This window comes from Dreissena polymorpha, chromosome 4, assembly GCF_020536995.1.
Source record: "Dreissena polymorpha isolate Duluth1 chromosome 4, UMN_Dpol_1.0, whole genome shotgun sequence".
Lineage (NCBI taxonomy): Eukaryota > Metazoa > Mollusca > Bivalvia > Myida > Dreissenidae > Dreissena > Dreissena polymorpha.
This window is the reverse complement of record NC_068358.1, coordinates 110,606,911-110,634,818: the sequence shown is the minus strand read 5'-3', so window position 1 is coordinate 110,634,818 and position 27,908 is coordinate 110,606,911. Positions and strand designations below refer to the sequence as shown.

The 27,908-nt window shown below is 34.7% G+C and overlaps 2 protein-coding genes across 2 annotated transcripts in view; one reads left to right on the top strand and one right to left on the bottom strand.

The window, feature by feature from the left end:
* Positions 1-3,909, bottom strand: part of LOC127876657 (uncharacterized) — a 50,164-nt gene extending 46,255 nt beyond the window's left edge. Inside the window, exons 1-4 of the mRNA XM_052421994.1 lie at positions 3,904-3,909; positions 3,072-3,131; positions 1,244-1,282; positions 118-420 (exon numbers count right to left, since the gene is read on the bottom strand). Coding sequence (XP_052277954.1) covers positions 118-420; positions 1,244-1,282; positions 3,072-3,081 — 352 coding nt within the window. The 5' untranslated portion in view covers positions 3,082-3,131; positions 3,904-3,909. The remainder of the gene's footprint in view (positions 1-117; positions 421-1,243; positions 1,283-3,071; positions 3,132-3,903) is intronic.
* A 2,275-nt stretch (positions 3,910-6,184) lies between these two features.
* LOC127878695 (uncharacterized) lies at positions 6,185-11,724 on the top strand. The gene is made up of 3 exons (XM_052425224.1): positions 6,185-6,442; positions 10,933-11,080; positions 11,311-11,724. The coding sequence occupies exons 1-3, from the start codon at positions 6,185-6,187 to the stop codon at positions 11,562-11,564; spliced, it is 660 nt and encodes a 219-aa protein (XP_052281184.1). The 3' UTR covers positions 11,565-11,724.
* Positions 11,725-27,908: the final 16,184 nt, after the last annotated feature.

The following is a 27,908-nucleotide window of genomic DNA, read 5'->3' as shown; positions in this document are numbered from 1 at the left end:
CAAGATTACGTTACCCAAACTATACGCTACCGCATGACGCGACGTAATGTATATACTTTCCATACCTATTTAAAATCATTCACACTTATTCGACAACTTGACCAAGTATCGCATTACCTGATGAAGATCTTTGAGACGAGAGATTGTTCTTTAGTCCAGCTTTTTCTGGGCGTTCTCCCAAGGTTGTTTGCTGGAATATGGCCATGAAATCATCGGCTGATTTTTTCTCGGGTTCACCTTTATTTCTTATTTTACCAGTCACACGTGTAGTGCTTGACGTCTTCTTTCGTGTCCCGTATTCGTCATCAACCCTTTCGCCTTCGGAGTATTCCCTGGTTTTGGAGGACTTTTTAGTAGAAGGTGCTTGATTGTTCGAAGCAGCTGGTTTACGGAATATATCTCGTAAGTTGGGTTTTGTTTCTGCAATAAATAACGAAACAATTCTTCATCATCACCATTATAGTTATCATCAACATCATCATCATCATCATCATCATCATCATCATCATCATCATCATCATCATCATCATCATCACCATTATCATCATCATCATCATCATCATCATAATCATCATCATCATCATCATCACCATCATCATCATCATCATCATCATCATCAGCAGCAGCAGCAGCAGCATCAGCAGCATCATCATCACATTATCATCACCATTATCATCATCGTCATCATCATCATCATCGTCGTCGTCATAGTCATCACCATCGTTGTCGTTATCATGATGATCATGATGATCATCATCACCACCATCACAATTACTAAAATGATCATTATCACAGTCATCATCATCGTCATAGTCGTCCTCATCATAATCAACAACATCATTATCATCATCATCACCGTCGTCGTCGTCCTCCTCCTCCTTCACATCATCATCTACGTTATAGTCATCATCACCATCGTTATAGTCATCATCATGATCATCATAATCACCATGGTCATCATCATCATTATCATCGTCACCAACAGCAATTTTATTATTATCAGTTGCGCCATCATAATCCTCACCACCACCATCAACTCCATTTGCAGCAACACTACCATAATGAGCGGAACCTTTCTAAGCCAGCATACATAAACAGAGTGTATATATTTAAATCATAGGTCTACCAAACGATTAAGAGAGAACTTCAAATAGATTTTATACATATAACTTTACTGTCTTTATATTATGTTCTTTAAAAAATAACATACTTGTTAACATATAATGAATTAAAAATATTTTACCCTCCTCTTCCTCGCTGCTAGACGTATTTCTGTTGTATCCTGACAAAGTGAAATATTGTATTATATAAGCAGTTTAGTCATGTGTAAAAGCTATACTTTTTATTGGCAAAATTGGAAAAACAAATATATAAACGATCGTTGGAAAGAGAGATGCATACGATATAAGGCAGTACGTATTGTTATCCCTTATATAAAGTATCTCAAACATTCTCAATAAGTTAGTATAACGCTATTCATGCAGTACACATGACGCGCATTGCTATGATTGGCGTCGCACTGAAGTGCGGCGAATAGTATGTACGTTTGTTTTTCGCTTATGGGAGGAGAAGTTATTTTACGGATCAATGTATATATTTTTGTTGTCAGAATATCTTGCATAGAAGTGATTTTTGTGTGTAAATTAGTGTAAATAAGTACTGCATTTGTGCGTATTATATTTACTACAACATTTATTGCCAATAATGCAAAGCTTATTCTTTTAATTAATAACTGATCACAGGGGCTGGGCAATAATAAAAGATCACAGGGACTGGGTAAATACGCGAACCGGTGAAACTGTCTGGTTTTGTATAAAAACAAAACTTCTTTTCTCCACTATCCTAGCTACCACCTAGTTACTAATGAAGGCGCTATAGAGCGCGAAGCGCGACACGTATTATTAATTGTAATAATGAGTCTTGATAAAGGAAGCAGCCGTTTATCAATGAGGAGCACCATCACAGCACCCCAGTCTCATTACTATCAAGTCCCCCTACATGTTTTTTTAAGAACCACATATAGAAGGCCGCAGGCCTGACCCGTATCTTGCCAGTGGTATGGACCCTTTGGTATGAACCTTTAACCCCGCTCACTATCCAGCATTTAAACTACCGGGTTTACATTTAAACCGACTATTAATAGCTTATTAATATCTTAGTTAGAAGGCGATTTTTCAAGCGGTTCCGTAGTGTAGTGGTTACACGCTCGCTTTACATATAAGAGGCCCAAGGTCCGAGCCCCAGTAGATTCAAATTATTTTATTTTTGTTCTATGTTATCTTTTTGTTTTGATGTAGACATTTTAGTTTAAATAAATATGCTGTTTTAATGTAACCATTTTTTGTTTTTATTATGCCCATGAAATATATGTGTGAGTTGGTGTGTGTGTGTGTGGGGGGGGGGGGGTCGTAAACACATTAACACTTTTACAGTGTTTTCATATCATTGAGTACTCAACCCCTATCGTAAATGAGCAACGTAAGAATAAGTTAAGAATCATCTCCCCTTGAAGTTGAGAAAAATATGAAATTATCAGAAGATGAAGCAGATTTTTTAAATCCTACACATTTCTGTTCCATTTTTGAACTGCACACGGATGCCAGTAAAAAAGGAAACAAATGTAAATAACATTAACTATGAAATATTCGGGGGTTACAACACAAAATCATAGATAATGGTTATTTGGGAGTTATAACACAACATCATAGATAATGGTTATTTGGGGGTTATATTACAAAATCATAGATAATGGTTATACCAGTATCTTTTTCTATTTTGTTTAAAATAATCGGCCAATATATTTATATTTACAGTAGAAAAAAATGATTCCATGTAACTTCATTGAGTGCCTTTTACACTGAAATTCCCAACACCCTTTGATACTTCGCATCAATACTTATCTTGTACAATTTACTGAAACAAATAACAAAATACTTGCACAAGGGGACATTAAATGAAATGACAAAACGTTACAACATCTCAAAACACCATAACGTGATATACAACTATATTACAAACTGATATAACACACACATTAAATGCAATTCTATTTTAAAATAGATTATTCTTACCAGCCATCATCTCGCGTCTTAAAGCCTCATCAATAACATGCTTCGGTGGTTTGTATATATCTGAAAAATGAAGAATTCAACCAATTAATTAGTTTTGGAACCAACAAGTGCTATTACGATGCTTGTGTCAATGATCCTAAGCGACCATTAATATAACTATTGATATATCAGTAAAAAATCATCATCATCATCGTCATCGTCGTCGTCATCATCATCATCATCATCATCATCATCACCATCACCACCACCATCATCATCATCATCATCATCATCATCATCATGATCGTCGTCGTCGTAAAGAATATATATATTAGTTACGCTAGCATGGCGGTGAGAAACCCCTTTCTGTGTTTTAATCATAAATAGAAATCAATAAGGAAACCCCGGACCAGGAAAACGAAACTCACATTTTTTTCAGTACAACATTCCAGAAAAATCCTGTTTATACTTGCGTATGTGAACAGTGTTTACTTTCGACTTCAATTTGTTAAATGTACGAAATCAACCAGATTTAGCCTCCAAAGCTGTACAATTAGATTAAAACAAACAAACAAACAGCATAATTGAGTTCAATCACAGTATGACTGTACATACACCAAGTTAGACATTCATAAATAGTTTAGCAATAAATATCTAGATGTTTATCAAAGTCCTACTTTCGATTAACAACCACAAAACATGTCAATAAATTATTTAGATAAAACAATCGATGAAATCAATTATTAATATAAAAATCACAATACATATAGTATAAAGTCATTCGGATAAACAACTAAATTCCGGTCGCATTTAAGAGTTAAACTAATATCTAGTCTCTTTATCGAAATCCTACTTTCGATTTCCCACCACCAAATATGTCAATGAATCATTTATTATATTAAAAAATACAAAACGACATCTCAATATAAAAATCAAAATACATTAAGTATAAAGTCACATCCTATGGATAAACAACAAAATCGCATTTTAAACTAAAGTTTAAAAATAATATTCATCGAAATCCTACTTTCGATTTCTTATTTAGTCATTACAATGAATTATTTATCTCTGAGCAATTCCACAAGACAATCCAATTTAAAATATAATGTATAAACTAACCATTTGTATACCCAATTATATTCCGTTCGCCTTTAAAAGATATAATTATGATTAAATAAACACAAGTTGAAGTGTCATGGTGGAATACCACCTTATCAATCAGGAAGAAGCTTAATTTAGTGTGTGGTAATTACGTCCCCTGCCTTGATAAAACCGTAAGAGCGATTAATAAGGAAACTGAAACAACGTTGGTTTTACCGACAACACACGCTTTACATTACAGTCTACAGACAATAACAAATTGATTGGAATACCTTATTGAAACTATTCGGGCGTTTGTAATTGCTATATAATATTGAGCATCGTGGCTGCCCATAGGAATTGAAACTTATACTTGCAAGATATAAATATTGAAACAAAATTATTGGCTTTATGCCATTAGGCTAAGTAAGTAAGTAAACACATTATTTCGTCACGGTCTCATGGAGCTCCTAAAAGTTGCGGGGCTCTGAGGTCTAGTCTGCCTAATGGGTAATCCGGGACTATATAAGATATATGAGTGTTGGTCTGTGAAAATGGGGCTTAAAGCATGTGCGTAAAGTGTCGTCCCAGATTAGCCTGTGCAGTCCGCACATGCTAATCAGGGACAACACTTTTCGCCTAAACTTGATTTTTGGTAAGGAGGGACTTAATTGAAACTAAAAATACCATTAGAGCGAAAAGTGTCGTCCCTGATTAGCCTGTGCAGTTCGCACAGACTAATCAGGAACGACACTTTCCGCCTAAACTTGATTTTTGGTAAGGAGGGACATCCTTGAAACTTAAAATACCATAAGAGCTGAAAGTTACGCACAATGCATTAAGCCCAATTTTCTCAGAACACGGCTTATATCAATGGTCCAGCGTTTAAGCGCATTACAGTCGTTATAAAACATTCATCATTTTTGAGAATACTATGTTGGTTAAATATTGAAAAAAAGTCAACATTGGTAATACCAATACCATACGATAAATTTATTTCAAACCAAATAGTTTCAGTTTAATAATTATAATAAACCCACACACAGAACAACTTTTTAAGCAAAATTATTGGGATTTCCCGTTAAACATTGTACATAAATGTTAATTCGACATAAATACCTTACGCGGTTACGGCATATAAATATCGATATCGTAATGTCTTTATATCAGTTATAAACTGATCAGCATTAAACAATGTTATCTCTCATGATAAGGCTTGTGAGATAGAGCAGTGTCACACTCAACTCTTGACATCAATACAGTTTGTGTGTGCTCCTTTATATTGAGAAGATTGTCAGCGACAGAGCCTTTGTACTTAAAGGGTGTATTCGCATATTTAGTAATCAATACGATATTGCATTCTGTGCACTCGTATATGTTAGATCAAATAAGTATTTTTGTTCAAGTTTTTTTTCTAAGTTTTTTTATCGGAACATCGGCAAAATGCCTTTGACCATTTACATATTCAAGTTTACAAATTATAGTCGAAGTGCATCCGTGCAATATAACCAAATACATAATTATACACATACATAACTATGTTAAGTGTTCAAAAATCATTTACAAAAGTAAATGTATTAACAGCTATGTAAGAAGAAACAAGTGTAAATATATGTTCAAGAACCTGATATACGCTTGGACGAAAATATGTTAAATTGTTTTCGATATTGACCATTAAACATGTAAATGAATAAAGCTTGAAACAAGCCGTCGTTCCAATACTGGAATCGTTACCTCACTTTAATGCATTGAATTTCATCTCTCAAGGTATCAAGGTCAAATCGCGGTCAGTAACACAAACTGTAATATAAACGCTATCGCGTTATGTGAACTTGAAGTTTATTTTGATCAGAAAGATATTAAATAAAGATATCCGGCGATATTATTATGGTAGGTGAATCTCTTCAACAATAGTATGATAAGTACCAATTTTGATTAACTTAATTAGAAGTATATCAACCTATAGACCAATTTATAAAGCATGGGCGTGATGATTCACGATACTATTAATAGCCGCTGGAATGCAAAAAAAAGAAACAGGGCAGTTGGTTGAAATGGGAAGGGGTCCAACCAAGAAGCGTGTCTTGGACTGCCATGTGGAAAGTGGACCATCATATATTGGATTATTTCTAAGCCCTGTTTACGAATTGGTGCCCACAAAAACCAACCTTCGGACCTGGAAACTCACCTGCAAGTTATGTGGCAGGCCAGCACACCTAGAGCAAATCCTATCGTCTTGCGGAACAGCACTCTGTAAGGCCTACGGAGTACTTGGCATCACTGGAATGGCAAGGAGACGGGAAATAGCAGATGTCTGCAGGAGAGCAGAATCAGCCTCAAAATGATTAAGGCAGATTAGAGAGCAGCAGTGGATAGCTAATCAGTCTCTGATCGAGGTTTGATCATCCTCGTCCGGCGCACCTCCGGAAGTTGTTGTGGATAGCCCCGAAACATCTAATGAAGGAGGTCTCCACCTGAAGAAGAGACTGACTCATGGACATAATCCATTCTTTATAGATAACAATAATCGAATCAAATAACACTGTCCGACACATTGTTTGAACAGGTCTGTCCGAAAAACGCTCGTTTAAATATTTCAATTATTTACGGATGATTCGTGTATTGCCGGCTGACCTATACTGATAAAGACAACACGTGGTGCCGCAGCATGACTGTCGAAGTTACTTTTACTTTCCAAAGTTTAGGAAAATATTGTTTTTGGCCTGGGGCGAAGCCCCTAGGACATAGTACTGATACCGATTTCTGAGACGAGCTGACTTGGCTGGCTGCCAAAACCAAATTTGTAAAACCCCGATTTACCACTTAATAAGTGCGGTGCGTGCGCAATAAAAGTAGTTCTTTGCATAACCCGGCTTGTAAATACAAAACATCACTATATAACATGACAGTGTCATACGAAGTGTAAAAAAATATTATTGAATCAAAATCGTTAAGCATTGGCTACGACAGAGTTTTTATTGTTTACATATTCATGCGAGAATAAGTTCCTCATTGTACGGTATCTTACTACCGTTTCGCGGAGTTTGTCAAAACAAGAGCAACTTGTTTGCCATTAATAATAGTTTTACTTTGAACTTTAATACATGTAAACAAAATATTATTGAATCAAAATTGTTAAGCATTGGCTACGATAGAGTTTTTATTGTTTACATATTCATGCGAGAATAAGTTGCTCTCTTGACGGTCTCTAACTACCGTTTCGCGGACTTTGTCAAAACAATAACAACTTGTTTGCCAGTAACTTTGAACTATAATCTAAACCAATAAAAATGAGTCAGTGGAACCACGGACTCTAGATTACACGGATAAGAAACGGGACCGTTACGCCAAATATTTTGTTGTGTCTAAGTCACGTGACCGTGTCGTATCTATCGATCTTTTATCGAAGCGCCGAGGTTATACATTTGATGTACCCACTCACGTATTTTGTTAAATTATAGTTTCATTTCTAGGCCGATTTTGACAAATTATATATCATTAGAAAGCTTACGTAACGTTGTTTTCAGATATATAAATATATATTAAGTTTTTCTTCTGATTTCGGCAGCCCGGCGAGTTATAACTTTAACTTTTGCAAATATCATACCGTTTTGGAGTTTTAGAATCTAGATTTACGGTTGACATGTTCGTACTTTATACCGATTTGTAGTGTTTATATTTGGAGTTCAGTTTTAAAAATAACATCTTGCTTAGGAGAATAGAAATATGTATATGATAGAAAAAATGGTCTAAAAATGAAAGCAAGTAAGGAATGAAGGCGTAAAAAAGTAGCGCGCGGTCCTAAAGAACAGAACTGATGCTAAGGTCTTGGCGATTATGCTTTTGTTCAGATACCGGCCATTGAATTTCCTTTGCCATGATTATTATATTTTTTATGGAATATATTGAAATATTTTGTTCTAGAGACATATCAATAAAGCTAAGTATTAATGAAGCTTAATAAATTAACGATTTCAACTCTTGATTATAACACAGAAAGGGTGTTAATTTTATGATGAAACAGCATATATAGCAGACCCTCTTGATATTTTTCGGCTTTGCATACTTCAAATATAATGGGTGTCAAAACATTCATCGTTTGTTGTTTGTTATCAAAAAGGTAATTATGTAAAATTATATGAAAGGTTATTAACCATAAATTATCAATTAATTAAAATTATTTAAAGATTCTTGAAAATCACGGTCAACTGTCTATGCATGTATATTGAAATATCTTTATAAGTTATCAGAGTTATACATATATAGAATTCTAAATTATAACTCTGTATTATTTTTATTTTCGGAAAGATTATTTAACCCCGTTGTGGTCAAATGAGAATGCTGTTTTTAATCATGTTGTTCCGAACACTACCATTCACTCTTTATAGGACTACGAAATTACGGAGTTTTTTACCGGTACCCGCTAAATACGTTAAATGTTAAGTATAAGATTTTGTAAATATTTAAAATGTACATGTATAGGTATTAAGCACTTATAATTATTATGATTAAGCTGGCTGGCACCTATACAGTATTTAGTTTATGGCAATCTGTATGGGCAGATGACTATAAATGTTTTCAATACGCTACATATCTTATAAACGCAAAATTAAGTATTTGGCGTTACATTACTCCAAGAAATGACCACTAATACCACGAGAAGACATGGAGGTATCATAAAAAGTGTAAACTGACCAGACATTGCCACCTGTTGTTAGGGACCAATATACAAGTATAGGTCCCTGCTGTTGCGTATGACACCATAGTGTTATTTAGAATTGGTCGGCACAGTATCTGATCATAACGAGATAATTGGATTGTGCTGCCTGAACACAGGGCAATAAAATCACAGATCTATCAATAAACTAGATTATTTAGATATCTTTTATTGACCACCGCGATAAAAATGCTCAAACCACGGACTCAAGATTACACGGATAAGAAACATGGCAACATTCTCAGAATAATCACTGTTATATGTGTAATCACTTAACAATTCGTCTAAAAATAATTTATAAATTTGAGTTGAAGACGATGTACTGTTGAAAAAGTCTGAATAAACTATCTGTCTGCCTGTCTTAATCTAAGCCGTCATCGTCCCAGTGAAAAAAATCTGATTTTGAATAGTTGGACATGATGCCCTGATGTCAAAATACGAAATGACCCGCGTAACACCGACCGTGATTTTCAAGAATCTTTAATAAATTGATAATTTAAGGTAAATAACATTTCATATAATTATACATAATCACCTCGTTGATAATAAACAACAGCAAACGATGAATGTTTTGACACCCATTTTATTTCAAGTATGCATGCAAAGCCGAATAATATCGAGAGGGTCCGCTATATACGCTGTTTCATCATAAATTTAACACTCTTTCTGTGTTATAAACAAGAGCTGAAATCGTTAATTTATTAAGATTCATTTATAATAAGCTTTATTGATATGTTTCGTGAACAAAATACTACAATATATTCCATAAAAAATATAATAATATGGCAAATGAAATTCAATGGCCGGTTTCTAAACAAAAGCATAGTCGCCAAGACCGTAGCATCAGTTTAGTGCGTTAGGAACGCGCGCTACTTTCTTCCGCCTTCATTCCTAAATTACTTTCGTTTTTAAACAATTTTTTTTCTATCGTATACAGAATTCTATTCTCCTAAGCAAGATGTAATTTTTAAAACTGAACTCCAAATATAAACGCTACAAATTGGTATTAAGTACGAACATGTCAACCGTAAATCTAGATTCTAAAACTCCAAAACGGTATGATATTTGCAAAAGTTAAAGTTATTACTCGCCGGGCTGTCGAAATCATAAGAAAAACTTAATTTAGATTTATATATCTCTTTACTACGTAGCATAAGCTTTCTAATGATATATAATTTGTCAAAATCGACCGAGAAATGAAACTATAATTTAACAAAAGACGTGAGTGGGTACATCAAAATGTATAACCTCGGCGCTTCGCTGTACGCTAATTGTAAAAGATCGATAGCCACAACACGGTAAAACGCGCGGTGGTAAAACATAAAATGTGTATTTCTTGTGTTTAACTCGCTTTAAATTCATTAATAACAACGGGAATATACTAAAAATTATATTTTTTGAAAGAGGAATTAATAAGCAACAAGATAACGTATAAACCAATAAAATCGGATGAATCGTTTTTGCATAAGATTGAATTTACTACAGTAAGGGTCAAATACTCGATTCATCTCCTATCAATATACACTCCTTGGTGGAACTTTAATTTTCCGTATTTTCTCTTGATTTTTACATGGTTTGAATTAACCTCAGCTTTAATAACAATGAATACAGGGTATAGTACCAGAAAGGCCGTTTACCAAAAAGGCCTTACCAAAAAGGCCTTCCCAAAAAGGCCGCTTAAGTGAACCAAAAAGGCCTCGTGGTATACCAGAAAGGCCATACAATATCTTGTACTATCATTGAATAGTTTTGCTGATATTTTATTATCATATATATTAAATAGTCATATTAATTATGGTTCTAACTTTTAGTCTACTTAAAAGCCGTTAATTTTATAATCAAAGTCGGCATAAATTGCCCAATGCCACTGCTAGAAGTGCGTCCCTAGTGATGAGGTATGTCATTTTAATATATACTTTTTCACTAACAGACACTTTCCGAGTGTATTCTATGTTTGGAAGTAAGAAAGGCTCTTGCGTAAATCCAGTTATGGAGGAAAGTGTCGTCCCTGATTAGCCTGTGCAAACTGCCCTGGCTAATCTGGGACAACACTTTAAGCACATGCATTAAACCCCCTTTTCACAGAGCGAGACGTTATTCGAGAGGTCAACGACAGACGCGACACGCCGCCTGGTCGACTACATCAGCCGGCAGTGGGTCCATGGCGGGTCCTTTGAACCAAGTGACTGGTCTGTCTTCCGACAGGACGTCCGTACCAACAACGACCTTGAAGGTGAATACAAATAATATATCTATTTCCATTGTACATTTATAATTACATATATATATATATATATATATATATATATATATATATATATATATATATATATATATATATATATATATATATATATATATATATATATATATATATATATATATATATATATATATACTATTTAACTATATGATTCATGTATTTTTTTAATATACCGGTACATATATATATTATATTTCTAGGTTACCACAACCGCCTGAATGGGAAAGCCGGCAGCGGTGTCGGTTTCTACCGACTAGTTCCTCATCTCAGACAGGAATCTGAAATGGTGAGGCTACTGGTTGAAGGCAGCGACCTCCACCGGATCAAAACAACGCGATCGGCAAAAGTTCAGAAGTCCCTGGTTTCCCTCTGGGACAAGTACGAGGCGACAGAGTGCACCACCTCTGAGTTCCTGGCCAAGGTCGGTCAGGCTTTCGGCGTTGTGCTTGATTAATGAACATGCATTTTGTCTCGTTGTCTGTGTATTGTTTGTAGTTTTTCTTGTACATGTATATTTCATTATGTAGTTTTGTTGTAAATTATGTTGTATTTTGTCACGTTGTCACGTTGACAGTATATGGTCTGTACTTTTTCTTGTACATGTATATTTTATTATGTAGATATGTTGTAAATTATGTTGTATTGTGTCACGTTGACTGTACATTGTCTGTATTTTTTTCTCGTACACGTATTTTTTGTAATAAAGAAAATAAAAACGTTCATTCATAAATAGCACTCCATTTTTATTTAATAGAAAATATAATTCACATGTTAAACCATATTATTATGTAATTTAAATTGTTTGAAAATATGTTTATTTTGTAATAAAGACACAAAAATAACATTTTTAAGAATAATATGATGTAATGATGTTGTATTTTGTCAGTGTGACTGTATATTGTCTGTAAATATTTGCTTGATTTTGTAAATTTTGTTATATAAATTGTGTGACCTTGCATGTTCATTGACTGTATATCTCGTTTATATATATTTAAACATAATCCATTAATAAAGAAAATAAAAAAATCAAACCTGTTTTAGGTCTTATTCCATGTTAATTTATGTGTATTTCTTTGTAAACACAGTTTGACGCCTTCAAAAAAAACAATAATTGCTTTAAGGCCTTTTTAGTTCAATTTTCGGCCTTTTTGGTAAGGCCTTTTTGGTATGCGGCCTTTTTGGTTTTCGGCCTTTCTGGACCTAAACCGAATACAGTAAGGCACAGTCGACAGTGACAATTTTCGGATAAACTTCCTGGTTTTTGTCAAAGGTAAATTAAAATAAGTTTTTTTATTTGTTTTTCTCATTAAAAAAATCAAAGTTGGTCTTAAAGAATGGAATTTCATGTTTAATGAATCTATTACACCAATCATGATGTTTGTATGAGCCGTTTTGGCGGTAATAACGACGATTTTAGACGCTGTTTATGTGTCTGTTTGCCTAGGTAGTTGTCAAAATCTTAAACATTTCTCAATTTATCATTTGATGTTGAACTTTTCTATAATGACAATATTAACATTTCGTTGAACAATTTACCTATCTATCTATCTATCTATCTATCCATCCATCCATCCATCCATCCATCCATCCATCCATCCATCCATCCATCCATCCATCCATCCATCCATCCATCCATCCATCCATCCATCCATCCATCCATCCATCCATCCATCCATCCATCCATCCATCCATCCATCCATCCATCCATCCATCCATCCATCCATCCATCCATCCATCCATCCATCCATCCATCCATCCATCCATCCATCCATCCATTATCCATCCATCCATCCATCCATCCATCCATCCATCCATCCATCCATCCATCCATCCATCCATCCATCCATTCCATCCATCCATCCATCCATCCATCCATCCATCCATCCATCCATCCATCCATCCATCCATCCATCCATCCATCCATCCATCCATCCATCCATCCATCCATCCATCCATCCATCCATCCATCCATCCATCCATCCATCCACCCACCCACCCACCCACCAGGTTGTTCCACATCACAATAGCACTTGGAAAAAATGAAAACTTATAATAATTTGCAGTGGTATGGATCTGTCTGAAAGAGAGGGGGTGCATGTGACGAGTGAATCTGGTGGGTCGCTCGATATATAATGGCAGCGGCATGGCTACTAAACCTTGAACAATTTTGAAAAAGATTATTAATTTAGTGTCATTTCGTCTGTCTTGTAGGGTCTGCCAACCAAGTTCCTGTTGCATGGAGGTGACACTGTCATATAGAGAATAATTATGCTTGACCCAGCGGACTGCTCGACGCTGTACTTTTTCATTTTTTTGTATATTTTGTAAAGTGTGAGGACTCCATACGGAAGAAGCATATTCGACCTGGCGTCCAACTATTGTCTTGTATGCCAGCTGGCGGATGTTGGAATTTCTTGTCTGTATGTTCCTGCGTAGAAAACCAAGAGATTTACTCGTATTAGCGTTATTTGTAATTCTATTTATATGGGTGTTCCAGGAAAGGTCTTTTGAGATGTCCACACCTAAGTATTTTGCATTGTCAACAGTTTCTAGTATTTGTCTATGGAGTCTGTAATTAAAAGAGAATTTTGATTTATTTCTGGTTATGTTTAAAACTTGGCATTTACTTGGGTTGAACTCCATGTCCCACAGATGTTCCCATTTCATAAGTTTATCTAGATCTTCTTGTAGAGTATGGCAGTCATGCATATCGTTGATTGTTAGATAAACGGCAGTGTCATCTGCAAATAAGCGAACTTGAGAAGTAATAGATTTAGGTAAGTCATTTATATAAAGAAGAAAAAGTAACGGACCAAGCACAGACCCTTGTGGTGCCCCAGATGCCACTGGTACCTCGGATGATAAGTCTCCATCTAGAGCAACACGTTGAGTACGACCTATAAGAAATGATTTGATCTATGAGAGAGTATCTTTATCCGCACCATGTTCCTGTAATTTGAAAAGCAGTTTGAGATGGTTCACTTTGTCGAACGCTTTACTGAATCAAGCAATATTAGATCAGTTTGTTTTCCAGATGACATATATCGTGCCAGGTCATCAATGAGTTGTAGAAGTTGTGTTTCGCAGGAACGCTTTTCTCTGAAGCCATGCTGTAAATAATAAAGTATGTTATATTTATTGAAGTGAGCTGAAAGATTTGAGGAAACTATATGTTCTAAGGATTTATATAAAATACAGGTAAGAGAGATAGGTCTGTAATTTGCTGGGTCTTCTTTGTTTCCTTTCTTGTACAGTGGTATTACATTTGCAGATGTCCATACTTTTGGTAGAATTCCGGAGTCCAATGACTTCTGAAAAAGAAGTGTTATTATTGGAGAAATTTGTTTACTTGATTCTTTAAGAACAAGAGGTTTGATGTTATCTGGACCTGCTGCCTTGTCTGGTTTAAGATTGGATAGCAACTTCTGCACCCCATTGACACTGACTGTGATCTTTGGCATTGTTGGAAATTTTCTGAAAGATGAAGATGAAATTCCATTAAGATTTCTGAAAAAAGAGAGACATAATTGAGATAGGGTAAGGGGGGACATAGGTGTGAAAACGGATTGGAACTGTTGGTTCAAAACATTGGCCTTTTCTTGATTCACAGATGTTGGTTTTCCTGAAACATTGTCAAAAAGAGTAGATATACCTTGAGCGTCTTGTTTGGAGTTTTTTAAGAGAGTAAACAGTTTCTTCGAATTAAAGTTGGATCTGTCTTTTTGGGCGTCAGGGTCTTCAATGCCTAAAATGGACTCGATATATTTATTATAAGCAGTTTTAGTATTTCGTTTGATAAGGTTTTTAATATTGAGAAACATTTTCCTGGTCTTATGTGTTCCATTGTTTTTAAGTCTGAAATAAAGGTTATCTCCTTTTCTTATTAGTCGTTTTATCGGTTGTGTAATCCATGGCAGTGATCTTCTTGTACCTATAGTTTTTGAGGGAATAAATTGTTTAATACCATTTGATATCTCATCTGAAAAAATTAACCAAAGTTCTTCTACCGAGGTACTTTCACCTTTTTCAAGAACCCTGTCACTCACTCCTTGCAAGTATGTTTTAAAAGAATCCCAGTCTGCCTTTCTATACAGCGGTACAACCCTGGGTTTCTGTTTTGCTATTTTTACTTTTAGATCTGAAATGAAAGATACAATATCATGGTCTGAAATACCTGGAAGAGTTTTAACAGAGTTAACAAGAGTATGATTAGAGGTCAGGAAAAGGTCCAGGATGTTGTTTCCTCTTGTGTTTTCAGTCACTATTTGAGTAAGGTTGAAATCTGCAAGCAAGTCAATAAAGTCATCATAAAGTTTTACATTACTTCATCCAGGTTTTATTGTGGGTCTGTGTTCTGTATCCCAGGAGAGCTTGGGGTAATTAAAATCTCCGAGTATCCAAAAATTTCCTTTCAGGTTGGCGGTTAGCTCTAGAGATTTCATAAATTCTTCCGGTTTTTTGCACGTCAGCTTCTTTTGGTCGATAGTATGCTGCAATATATAAAGGTTTACATGAGGTTAAATGAATTTTAATCCAGAGTATTTCACAGTTAGTTTTTAGTTGTTTCTGTTCAGTTGCCAAAATTGTGTCTTTCACTAAAATAAAAACTCCTCCACCTTTGCTGCTTCGGTCTTCTCTGAAGGGGGTGTAACCTAAAAACTTTGGGAAAATTTCACAGTCTTTATGATTTTCAGTAAGCCAGGATTCTGTACCTACAACAATATCTGGTTTATGATGATCTAATAAGGCATATAATTCAGATTTTTTATTTGCAATGGACTGAAAGTTTACGCATATAACTTTTAATTTTGGATACTGTTTAAATGTTGTTTTCTGTGTCCCAGGCTTGGTGCCCGTCTGCGTTGTATTCCATCTGGTCTGTGTAACATCATTGAGTGGTTGAAAACTGTTATGGGAAGAGAGAGACGACAACGAGTGCAATGAGCCACTTGAAAAATTAAGGCAATCACATATCGAGCATATCCACGAAAAAGACCCATCTAATGCTACAAGGTCATTGTATGTGTTGGAATCAACATTCTGACAATTTATATGGAACCATTGAAAACATGAGTCACACTGTATGGCTAAATCATTTTCAAAAACTTCAGTACCACATGAACCACATGGGTATTCGGGGCCTGGATTTGTCTCTATGTCGTTAGATAATGAAAGAAGCAAAATACATAAGTACATCAATGATGAAGTTCTAGTACATTTCTGTGGAATATGCCACTTGTTAAATTTCAGTAAACAACCATAAATATGAGCATTTCCCGGCTGGATACCATTTGGACGAACAGTGGGCCTTGGGTGGTTGGGTAGGCTTCTGCTTGGTCTGTAAATAAACAAGGATAGAAACAGGAACGCTGTAAAATGAATCAAAATACCTGTATGCATAATTCAAAACAAGTCTGTAATGGCGGCTTCCAAAGGTCACGGTCACAAGGAAAAAATCTGTAATGCACACGAAAGTGTTATAACTACCAGAAACGACGGCAAGTAGCCACTGAATCAGTGAAACGACCTCTTATTTAATGAAAACTACCTATTTAAACCTAAGAAATCAATCCCTTGAAGTCTAAGATTAGTGTATATAATAAATTTTGACGAGAGTTGAAAAGTTTGTTAGTAGGCACGACGCATGCGCACAACCAACATTTAACAGACTGTGAACTGAGCAAGGTTGTATTAAAAACTAATCAAATTTATGTTGCAAAACTTTGTGCAATCTCACAATGACAGGTTAGCGATGACAATTCGATGCGAAATGATAGCATTAATGCATATGTCAGGAATGTGTTTAATTATAATATATATTTGATTATTTTTATTGGTACATATTTAAATGTTTCTATTTTTGTCAAAATTTATAGTTTTGGATGTCAATATTAATGGTTGTGTTCATGATCAAGTTTAACATGAAAGCAATGATGATCTAAGATTCATAACAACAAATAAAGAAAGTAGAAAGAAAAAATATCTTTCTCTCTAAAGCACGACCAACTACACAAATATGTGGTAATGCTTTGAAACTTTATATTGTCAATGACTTGTCAGACATGACCAAGAGGTTGCAGCTTAAGAAAACTGATTAAATGTTCTCAGTAAATATGTTTCTGGACTATCAGAATATCGTTAAGATTGTATTGAGATTCAATACTTCAGCAGACCTTTGTTTACATTGTCATATATTATTTTCAACAATAACACAACCATACATAAATATTTTGCTATATTTTAATTATTAAGGGGCAGAACCTACTACTTGGTAGTTTCAATGATGAACTATCATGATATAGGGCTTAAAGATGGATGTGCCAAATCCACCTCATGAAAAACAGATTGGGAAAAAGTGGAGTGCGAACACTAAATGATGTGCTGCTAAATAGCAGGTTTGATATGATTTACACCTTACATTGTTTACACTGCACCTTCATGTATACCATGTGACTTTAAGATCTGTGTTGGGAGAATAAGGCGCGACCCAGATAACATTTTTTTAGGATGTCTTTTTAAATTATTTCACCATTTGTAATGGGATAAAGTCGAATGCTCGCTCATTCGTGAGAGTGTTCTATAGATATTATGATTTTTTTAACAAATAAGTAATTTTCAGTAAAGTGTAATCGCGCGTTTGTAATATGAAGTCCCAACACTGATCCGACATTTTTCTAACCGTTCAAACGCGTCATTGTACATTACTGAGAAAATACTGATTTGTTAAATAAAAACATGATGCCTATAGAAAACTCTCACGAATCAGCTGGCTCTCGACTTTATCCCATTTAAAATTGTGAAATATTTAAAAAGAAATCCGTGAAAATGTTAACTGTGGTGCGCTTTATTCTCCCAACACAGATGGTTTACCTTTATGGTGTTAAGTATGGATACTATTTTTTAATATTAAACATTGACAATATACTATTCACTATGCATATCTTGAGGGTTCAGATTGTATAATGTACCAAGCAATAATCTTTTTTTCGTCTTTATTATATAATTTTAATAAAATTTCTTGTGTTATTTTCACATAGAGTAAGTTAAACAAGCATTAAGGCGAAACTAAAACATGACATGGTTTTCGATTTCAATAAATTGTTGACAAGCCTATGCTATCTACTGGTGATATGTATTTTTTATGTGTTTTTTTAAGGTTTCTGATCAGTCACTTTTATTTTAATTATTGCAGATCTTTACAAGTGAATTTGGCAAATCCTGATGCAACCTGAGCTTACCATATTTACTGACAGTTTGGACTCTGTGTGGATGATAATATGGACAATATATTGTGTTCATGTTGTGTTGTGATTGACATTTTTTAACAGATAAGATTTTTTTTAATCCAGACTTAACAGGTGATTTTTCTTCAAATAATAAATACAATACTTTTTTTATTGATGTTCATGAATTTGAGTACAAAATATCAACAATGTGTATCTTGTGTTGTTTTTCCAATCAGTCTGTCATCCGTAGGTAATATATTAAGTATGAAAAGGGAATATTTTTCTTTACATTTTTGTTGTTTCTCCACACCATGTCAGATACATGAAAATATATTGTATGCCCCCAACGGGCGGCATATAGTTTTCGCACTGTCCGTCTGTCAGTCTGTCTGTCCTCCGTAACACTTTTCGTGCTTACTCTCAAATTCAAGTAGGTCTAATCCGATCTCCAAACTTGGTCAGAAGTTACATCCGTATAATGTCTAGGTCAAGACGAACATGGGTCATGCCGGGCCAAAAACTATGTCATAAGGTCACTTAGTGCTTTTCAAACATTCAGCATGGTGTCCGCTCTCTAATTCAAGTAGTTTTCATCCGATCTTTCCCAAACTTTGTCAGAAGTTGTATCTACATAATGTCTACGCCAAGTGTGAACATGGGGCAAAAAACTAGTTCACTGGGTCACCAAGTGCGTTTTAAACATTCAGCTTGGTGTCCGCTCTCTAATTCAAGTAGTTTTCATATGATCTTCACCAAACTTGTTCACAGGTTTTATCTAGATGGTCTCTAGGCCAAGTTCAAACATGCATGCAAAGAATTGGCAGAAAAAAACAACATCTACAAACTGCAGCAGATGACATATGTAACAAACAAAATTAAAATATTGAACACCGGTTATGTAGCAAACAAATAGTTAAATAAAATAAAGGCGATGTATATCTCAAAAACATTTACACACTTATGCTTTTATGTAGTGACAAAGTTACAGTTGGGGGCATCCGTGTCGTGTTGACACATTCATTTGATTAATGATAAACAACTCATTCATAGTAATCTAACTATAAAATATTCTTTACACGATAAGAAATACATTGTCTTGTATGCCTGATAATATTGTGGTCTTAAAATAATATCACTAATACTGGTGTAGTTCATTTAAACATCAAGATATGTGATGTTAACGTATGTGTTCATGTAATGCTTGTATTTGATTTATTTTTAAATGTAAATGAATATTTTGGTCTTTAAAGTTCAATCTATATTGAGTTAATTAGTGACGTGTGCCATTAAATATGTAGTGCTTATTGCTTTAATGTTGTTTTAGTTGAAAATCATGTTTTGAATCTCTACGTATGAAATGCACTAGTGAATTTGGTTTGACACTTATGCGAAGAATAATAATATATTAACTTCAAATACATTGTTGATCATAAACAGCATGTATATACAATCCACAAATTACTGTTTCCATAGCAACTGTTAACTTAATGTATTTTGTCTACTTAATTTTATCAATCATGGAACAAAATTGAATTGCTAAATAAACAAAATAATGTCTGGCAGTACAGACACACAACACAAATTGTATCATGAGGAGTTATTCGTTTTAGTTTTAAGTTCATAGCTGTACAAAATGTTCAATTTTTGAATACACACCTTTTTCCAGAAAATGTGCATATATTTATGTATATAATAAACATGTTAATGATGTTCCATATCTGTCCAGAACATAAAATTTGTGTTGATTTTCTGTGCTTTTTTGGCTTAACTTCTTTAAAATAGTAATAAATATGAAAACAGAACATTTTTTGTTCCCATGGCAACCATGAGTATTTACGGATTAATATTAGTACAATTAATTCCGTACTTTGAAATTAATTATGTTCATCCAGATACGCGATCAATGGAGATATTATCAATACAAACTGATCAGCATAACATGTACCGATACTGGTTGAATAAGGACGTCATTTAATCAGAAACGGGCATACAGCATTTATGACACACAAAAAGCGACAGACCCAGATGGGTCATAATCTCGTTCCCAGCCACATATCTTCATCGCCTATGTAGGATGGCCATGACTTAATGATCGCCTATCCATAGTGACTTTTTGAAAAATGCAGCTGCAGCCTTGATTTTTATAAACCTGTTTATAAAAATGCATACACTAAATCAATAAAAAACTTCCGACAAAACGTCTTCTTAAAAAGATAGTTTGACTATGTATAAAGATATTGACATATATATACATAGTCAAACTATCTTTTTTTAAGAACTTAACTTCTTTCCAAGCACAATAAATCTAGCCCTAGGCCTTCAGCGCCTACGACGCTTTGATTTAACAATGCGTCTTTATCTTCAAGGATAACAAAGGTTGCGAACCCTCAAGACATATGTTAAGTGGAATGTTAATAACACCGTTTATATTCATTTATGTGAATGTTAACACTTTTAGTTGTAAGTTACATAATAATTTACCTTTGCTTGATTCCATTGCACGAAGTTGGTTCATAATTTCACCTTTGTCTGGGAGTTCGATGTTTAAATATGAAACCAGAGTATATTTATACGCATATATATGCAAATGGTTAATTAAATTATTCAGCAAAGCCTTTGAAACCATAGCATAGAATATTAAAACTATACTGTAATCCTTGCCCTGATTAATTTGATTTCTATATTTTTGTTTATAAGCTTAACCTAACCATCGGAATTAAAATGCTTCAATGAAAAATAATACGTCACTCTCCCTCCTCACCATTTCATCTTATCTGTCCTTCACACATTCCACGACCGCGACCTAAACAAAGTGTAAAATGTAAGATAAGTTTTAAATGACCATCCAAACCTGGTTACATATCATCAACATTTTCTATAAACATTGCGGTTTGGTGAGGAATTATAAAGATGTGTTAGCAATGGCTATACTGGAACAAATAATAAGACTTCAGCAATACGGAAGGGAAAGATCGCCAATATTATTTACCACCAGAAATGTTGCACGTGTTGATAATTCAGCTGATATGTTCCATGTTGCAATTAAAGAGTGAAGATAAATGTCAAATAATATCCGTTCAAATAAACAATTTTTGATATTTAATGTTTCAATTTCAAAAATGTAAATTTTTAAGGTGGAGACATCTCAAATGTTCATCTTTTGCATTTTCCAATTAAAACTGTTCAATGAATAAAAATTAAATGTTCAAAATGTAAAATATACATTTACTTTTATTTTTAAATCGCATACACAACGCACAAATCATTGTCACAACACTAACGCTTCTTTACAAAGGTGAATGCTAAAGTATACAATTTTGCAATTGTAACTTTAACGTACTGCCGATTTCCAATGTGAGCATGTAAACACGTCTAGATTAGTCATCGCGCACCTTTACATCTCGCAATGTTACAAATTGACATTTGAACAGTTGTAAAGTCTGCATGAAATCTACACGCAGGGGAAGCGACAAAATTTATTTATCGTCTTAGCCAGGAACCAATGCATCGCTTACCATTGTAAATTCAAACAATGATACTTCTGGTGCACTGGTGTTGCGCGCGTGGCCAAGTAACTTTAACACTATGTCATAAAACAACATTTTTTATCGTTTTGACCAAATTTTCTTTCTGAATATATATATATATATATATATAGTATATATATATATATATACATATACATATAGATATATATATATATATATATATATATATATCGGATATTATATATATATATATATAGTCATATATATCTATCTATATATATCTATATATACTATATATATATCATATCGTATATATACATACTGTTATACTTTTTCTATATATACTATATCTATATATACTCTATATCTATATCATCCCTATGTATACTCTTTTATTACTCTATATCTCTCTCTCTATCTATTATCATATTCTCTATATTCTATATATATATATTATACATATTATATATGTATATATTATATATACAAGGTAGGTATCTCTTGACTCAGGAAAAAGCACCTACATGAACATATTTAGCCACAAGTGTTCTTAGTTGATAAACTCCGTATTTGTTTATTGTTCTAATGTGGATTACGTTCGGTAGCTGGGATATTACGATAGTTTTACTCTTGTAAAATCGGGCACTGAACTTTCGGGCAGACGAGAGCCGACCTAGCATTTCTACGAGTTCGAGAAGTGTTTTCTTGTAATTTATGTTTGCAAGTAGCCGTTCGTGGTTTTTAACCAGGTTTTCCGAAGGAAAAAACTGGTTATTAGATTGGCGAATGCGGGCGGGCTGGCGGGCTGGCGGGCTGGCGGGCTGGCTGGCGGTCTGGCGGGCTGGCGGGCTGGCGGGCGGGCGGAACAAGCTTGTCCGGGCCATAACTATGTCGTTCATTGTCAGATTTTAAAATCATTTGGCACATTTGTTCACCATCATTGGACGGTGTGTCGCGCGAAATAATTACCTCGATATCTCCAAGGTCAAGGTCACACTTTGAGTTCAAAGGTCAAAAATGGCCATAAATGAGCTTGTCCTGGCCATAACTATGTCATTCATTGTGAGATTTTAAAATCATTTGGCACATTTGTTCACCATCATGGGACGGTGTGTCGCACGAAAGAATCACGTTAATATCTCCAATGTCAAGGTCGCCACGACTAAAAATTTTTTTTTTTTAAAACAAACTAACAAAGGGGGTTAATTTTGTTTGTTCATTTCAAAAGTTCAGTTTGAGTTTTCTCCCTTTATCAGATTTTTTTTCACAATGAAAACCTGGTTTTGTGACAATTTTGTCCCTTGTTTTGTTTGTCACGAGGCAACCTTTCCCCAACAAAATGGTACAAAGTTTACAAAAATCGACCGCCATTTAGGCACTCAATGGCTTATAAATGTTAATGTAGGCGATTTTCCTGTGTCAAGAGATACCTACCTTCTATATTTGTATATATTATATCAGAAATTTGTTTTTAATCTAAAATTATGAAAAATGTTGCTTTATTACATATTAATAGTGTTTAGGTGACTTGGCCACGCGCCCAACACCTGTGGCTACTACTTATGACAATTTGTACCATAACACCACTTGACTTGAAAAAAAACGTTGTAAAACGTTGAATTGTGATTCGTCAACTTGTATTCTGTACAATTATATAGTCTACACTTGTGAGATGCTGACTTGTAGCAGATTACTAAAACCGATCGTACAACTTAGAAAATATTCAACATGCTAATGTAGTTTGTCATCAACTTACTTTTGATGGATCTATTATCTTTTATTTATTATTTTGACTACAATGTTAGGTATATGAAGGTTAAGACTTTATATATATCTTCATTTTCAGATCTGTAGTTTCATAAGTTACATATTTGTTTTTAAACATTTAAACATTTTGTAGAATCGGAACATTTTACAACATTTTACACTTTACAATTGTACACAAAAGATATTAAAATGTTGCATTTTAAATTCTCTTTTAAACACATGAGCTGAATATTCAACACGCGCAACATTTCTGGTGATGAATACTATTGGCGGTCTTTCCCTTCCATACAGCAAAACAAGCAATATATTTCAAATACAAAATTATACAAACAATATCAATGATCAATAAAACGATGTATGTCAGTCTTCTATATACACCTTCTCATAACTATTCAACTTAAGCTATCAAGTTGTCAAAGTTGATTAACGCGGTGACCGCCTCCGTCTGGTGCACCGTAACCACGCGCATTGCCCTGCGCACAAGCTTATCCGCCCATCATTTGCCGCAGCTGATTTCCCTGGTCACCCCCTAATCCGCCCCTCATTTGCCTCAGCTGACAACTCTGGTAATCCACCTAATCCGCCCATCATTTGCCGGAGCTGATTCCACTGGTCACCCCTTAAACCGCCCATCATTTGTCTCAGCTGATTCCCCTGATCACCCCCTAATCCGCCCATCATTTGTCTCATCTGATTCCCCTTATCACCTCCTAATCCACCCATCATTTGCCTCAGCTGATTCCCCTGGCCACCCCCTAATCCGCCCATCATTTGTCTCATCTGATTCCCCTGATTATCCCTTAGCCGCCCATCATTTGTCTCAGCTGATTCCACTGGCCACCCCCTAATCCGCCCATCATTTGTCTCAGCTGATTCCCCTGATCACCCCCTAATCCGCCCATTATTTGTCTCATCTGATTCCCCTGATCACCCCCAATATCCGCCCATCATTTGTCTCAGCTGATTCCACTGGCCACACCCTAATCCGCCAATCATTTGTCCAGCAGTTTTCCCTGGCCACCCCCTAATCCGCCCATCATTTGTCTCAGCTGATTCTCCTGATCACCCCCTAATCCACCCATCATTTGTCTCATCTGATTCCCCTGATCACCCCCTAATCCGCCCATCATTTGACTCATCTGATTACCCCTGGTCACCCCCTAATCCGCCCATCATTTGTCTCATCTGATTCCCCTGGTCATCCCCTAATCCACCAATCATTTTCAACAGCTGCTTCGCTTGATCCCCGCCTAATCATCTAAGCATGTGTTGTAGTTGATAGGCGTTGTAACCACCTAACAATCTAGCGAGTTTAAATCATAGAACGGTAGTTACGAGTTTTAAGTTTAAACAGTCTTTTACATGCAATGTATAAATGTTTTTGTTTTTTATATTCGCGATGACTACTGCGCGCTAATTCTGATTAGTTATGCCTATTTTAAAATTCGATAAAAGAAGTAATATTTATAATTTATGAACAGTTGTTTTTGTACAAACTGCCACTTGCCTCTTATTTCCTGCATAGAACGCTGAATTGCATATGGCATCTTATGCCTATCATCGCCCTGTTCTGAGAATAAGCGTTCAGACAAACTCAAAATCACGTTTCAAGGCATTAGCATCGTGTCTATACATAACTTACGCTAGTTGTTTATTTGAATGTTTAATCGAAGAATACGTAAAGCTTAATATTAAGGTCTAAATAGCGTGTTTCACCTTGCTGCCCGCCTTGGCCCAACTCTGCAATGAGCTGCTCTCGCAGTAAATACAAAAAATACGATACGAAAATAATTGAAGATCTACACAATTATCGCAGCGTATTTATAATTTGCTTCAAGGTTAAAACGTATGTAAATAATAAACGTATTATTTAAAAAAAGAACGTTAAAAGAAATTTGCGTCAGCCCAATGACTGTGCACTCCTTTGGAAAATGTGGAATTTGTGTTCATACCGAAGCAATATAATATCAAAAGTTCTTGTTCATAAAATTGTCAAGTGTAAACCATTTTCAGCTTAAACATATCAGCCGAGCTCAAGTTCCATCAGCGCAAAGTGTCGTCCGAAATTAGGGAGAACACATTACGCTTTAAAGCTATTGTTTGTTTAGAGGAAGTCCCTTCTTAGCGGAAACCCAGTTTAGGCGTTAAGTTTCGTACCTGAATAGCCTGTGTGGACTGAACAGCGTCATCATGGACGACACTATACGCAAATGCATGAAACCCCGTTTTCCGAAATTTATTTCTTGTCCGTCCAGGATTTCTTATTAAGAAAATATAACAGAAAGGTTCATACCGCTGGCTGGGACTGGTGAATGCTCTGTTAAATAGAAATAAAAGCACAAACAATTGCCGATTCACTTGAAACACATCCCTGTGTAAAAGTATAATAATTCTTACGTGTAATGTGTTACTTATATTCATATGCTAGAACATAGAGTTTAGGTACTCAATGACAACGTAAACTCGTGTTAGGTACTGTGATTTCTCTTGATTGAAACAGAGACTGCGGCACAAGCTGCATGTACAGATTTTCATCTTCGGCAAATTCATCGTCATCGTCACTGTTGCGTGCAAACAGCTCCGTAATTGTCATGTCTTCCTGATGTATTTGACGGCGCCTGTGTCTATTTTCTGCCTTTTTGGAATATTTGTTTCATGCTCTATCAAGTAATACGCACGAAGTGTAGAATAAGTTGACAGGAAGAAAATGCTATTTGTCTGGTAACAAAATACAAAAAGATGAATACGACACAACTGAAGAATGTATGTACTATTGTATCGTCCCATGTATATATTGGTTAATGTGTTTTATGTGTGCCGTTATTTTACACAAAAGTAAACGCATAGCTAAATAATGATCGATATTCCCCGGTACTTCAATTTTGTTGTTGAAAACTCACCAAACATTAACATTATACTTTTTAAATAGAAACCAGTCGTAAACAATATTCATATAACAACGAATGCTGTGGTATGACTTGGTCATTACAAATAAGTATGCATGGATCTGGTATGCACCAATGTAGGCAAATCCTACCATCTTTTCCATATGTTGATAGTGTGTCTTCAATCTTGGGGAAAGCGTGTTTGGAATTTTTCACCAACGATGATTTATTTCTCTTTTAGACTTTTCAAAAGTCGATTTTGATACCTCTGCAACTAACTCAGCGAACGGGTTATCGTTGTCGGATACTTACTTTGTTGGTTCTAAGAGCTGTGGAATATATATATTTTACCAGATAACAATATAACTACAACAATGTGTATATCAATCAAAATATGTAACTCAATCAATTTTTATACGGTTATATATAATAAGTCAGCAACAATAACTTCCGTGCAATAATGAAAAAGGTTAAATCGAAATAAGTTTTTGGCATGTCGTATTAACAATAAATATATATGTATTATCAATAAATAAGCGCAAACCAGCCCAGATATGTAATTAAATTCAAACATAAAATGAAAAAACCAGTAAAAATGTGTAAAATTAATGCTGAAACGTCGTTCATATGGATAATTACTTGAAACATCGGAAATTAGGCAAACACAACTCCACAGCCCGTAATCACGCCGGGTATGCGGATACTTTGATAACAGATGGCACTTCGATACCAGATAACAACAAAAACCACGCGCGAACGGTAAGTTCATCAGTGTTTTTTAAAGTTAGTTCAGAAAGATTATTTTTTTAGACAAGGCGCATGGTCGAGTTTATAAATGGTGTATCCTTTTCTATCACAAAGAAAAAAATCACTGAAAAATCGTAGATTTTTCCCCCAAACAAAGAAAATTCCGTCGGAAAACAGCATAAACTGGGTGTACAGTAAACATTTAAACAAAATAAAACTACTTAGAAATATTGCAAGAAAATGTTTGATATTCCAGCATGTAGAGTAATCAATTTGCTTCAAATACTGAAATTTTGATAATGTTACTCTTCAATGATAGATCAAAATATATAAAGTAAAGACATGTTAACATTTATTATTGAAAGATAACAATAAAATTACACGAATGTGTATAACTTTGTAGATATTTTATTTTCATTTTTTTTTGCGTAGAATATTACATACATACGTAGAAAATAACATACATACAAAGCTTATTATATAATATTAGGCGTAGTTGATATTTTACTTAATAAATAATTACACGGTTTATGTATGAAACGTCATCAATAATCAAAGCGTGCGATAACGCAAATGTTGCATTGAAAGTAGTTTCCTAAACACTTGCACACACATTGTTACAACGTATTGCAAACCATGATTAACAACGTACGCCTTCGTTATATTTTATCTGACAATTAAACTC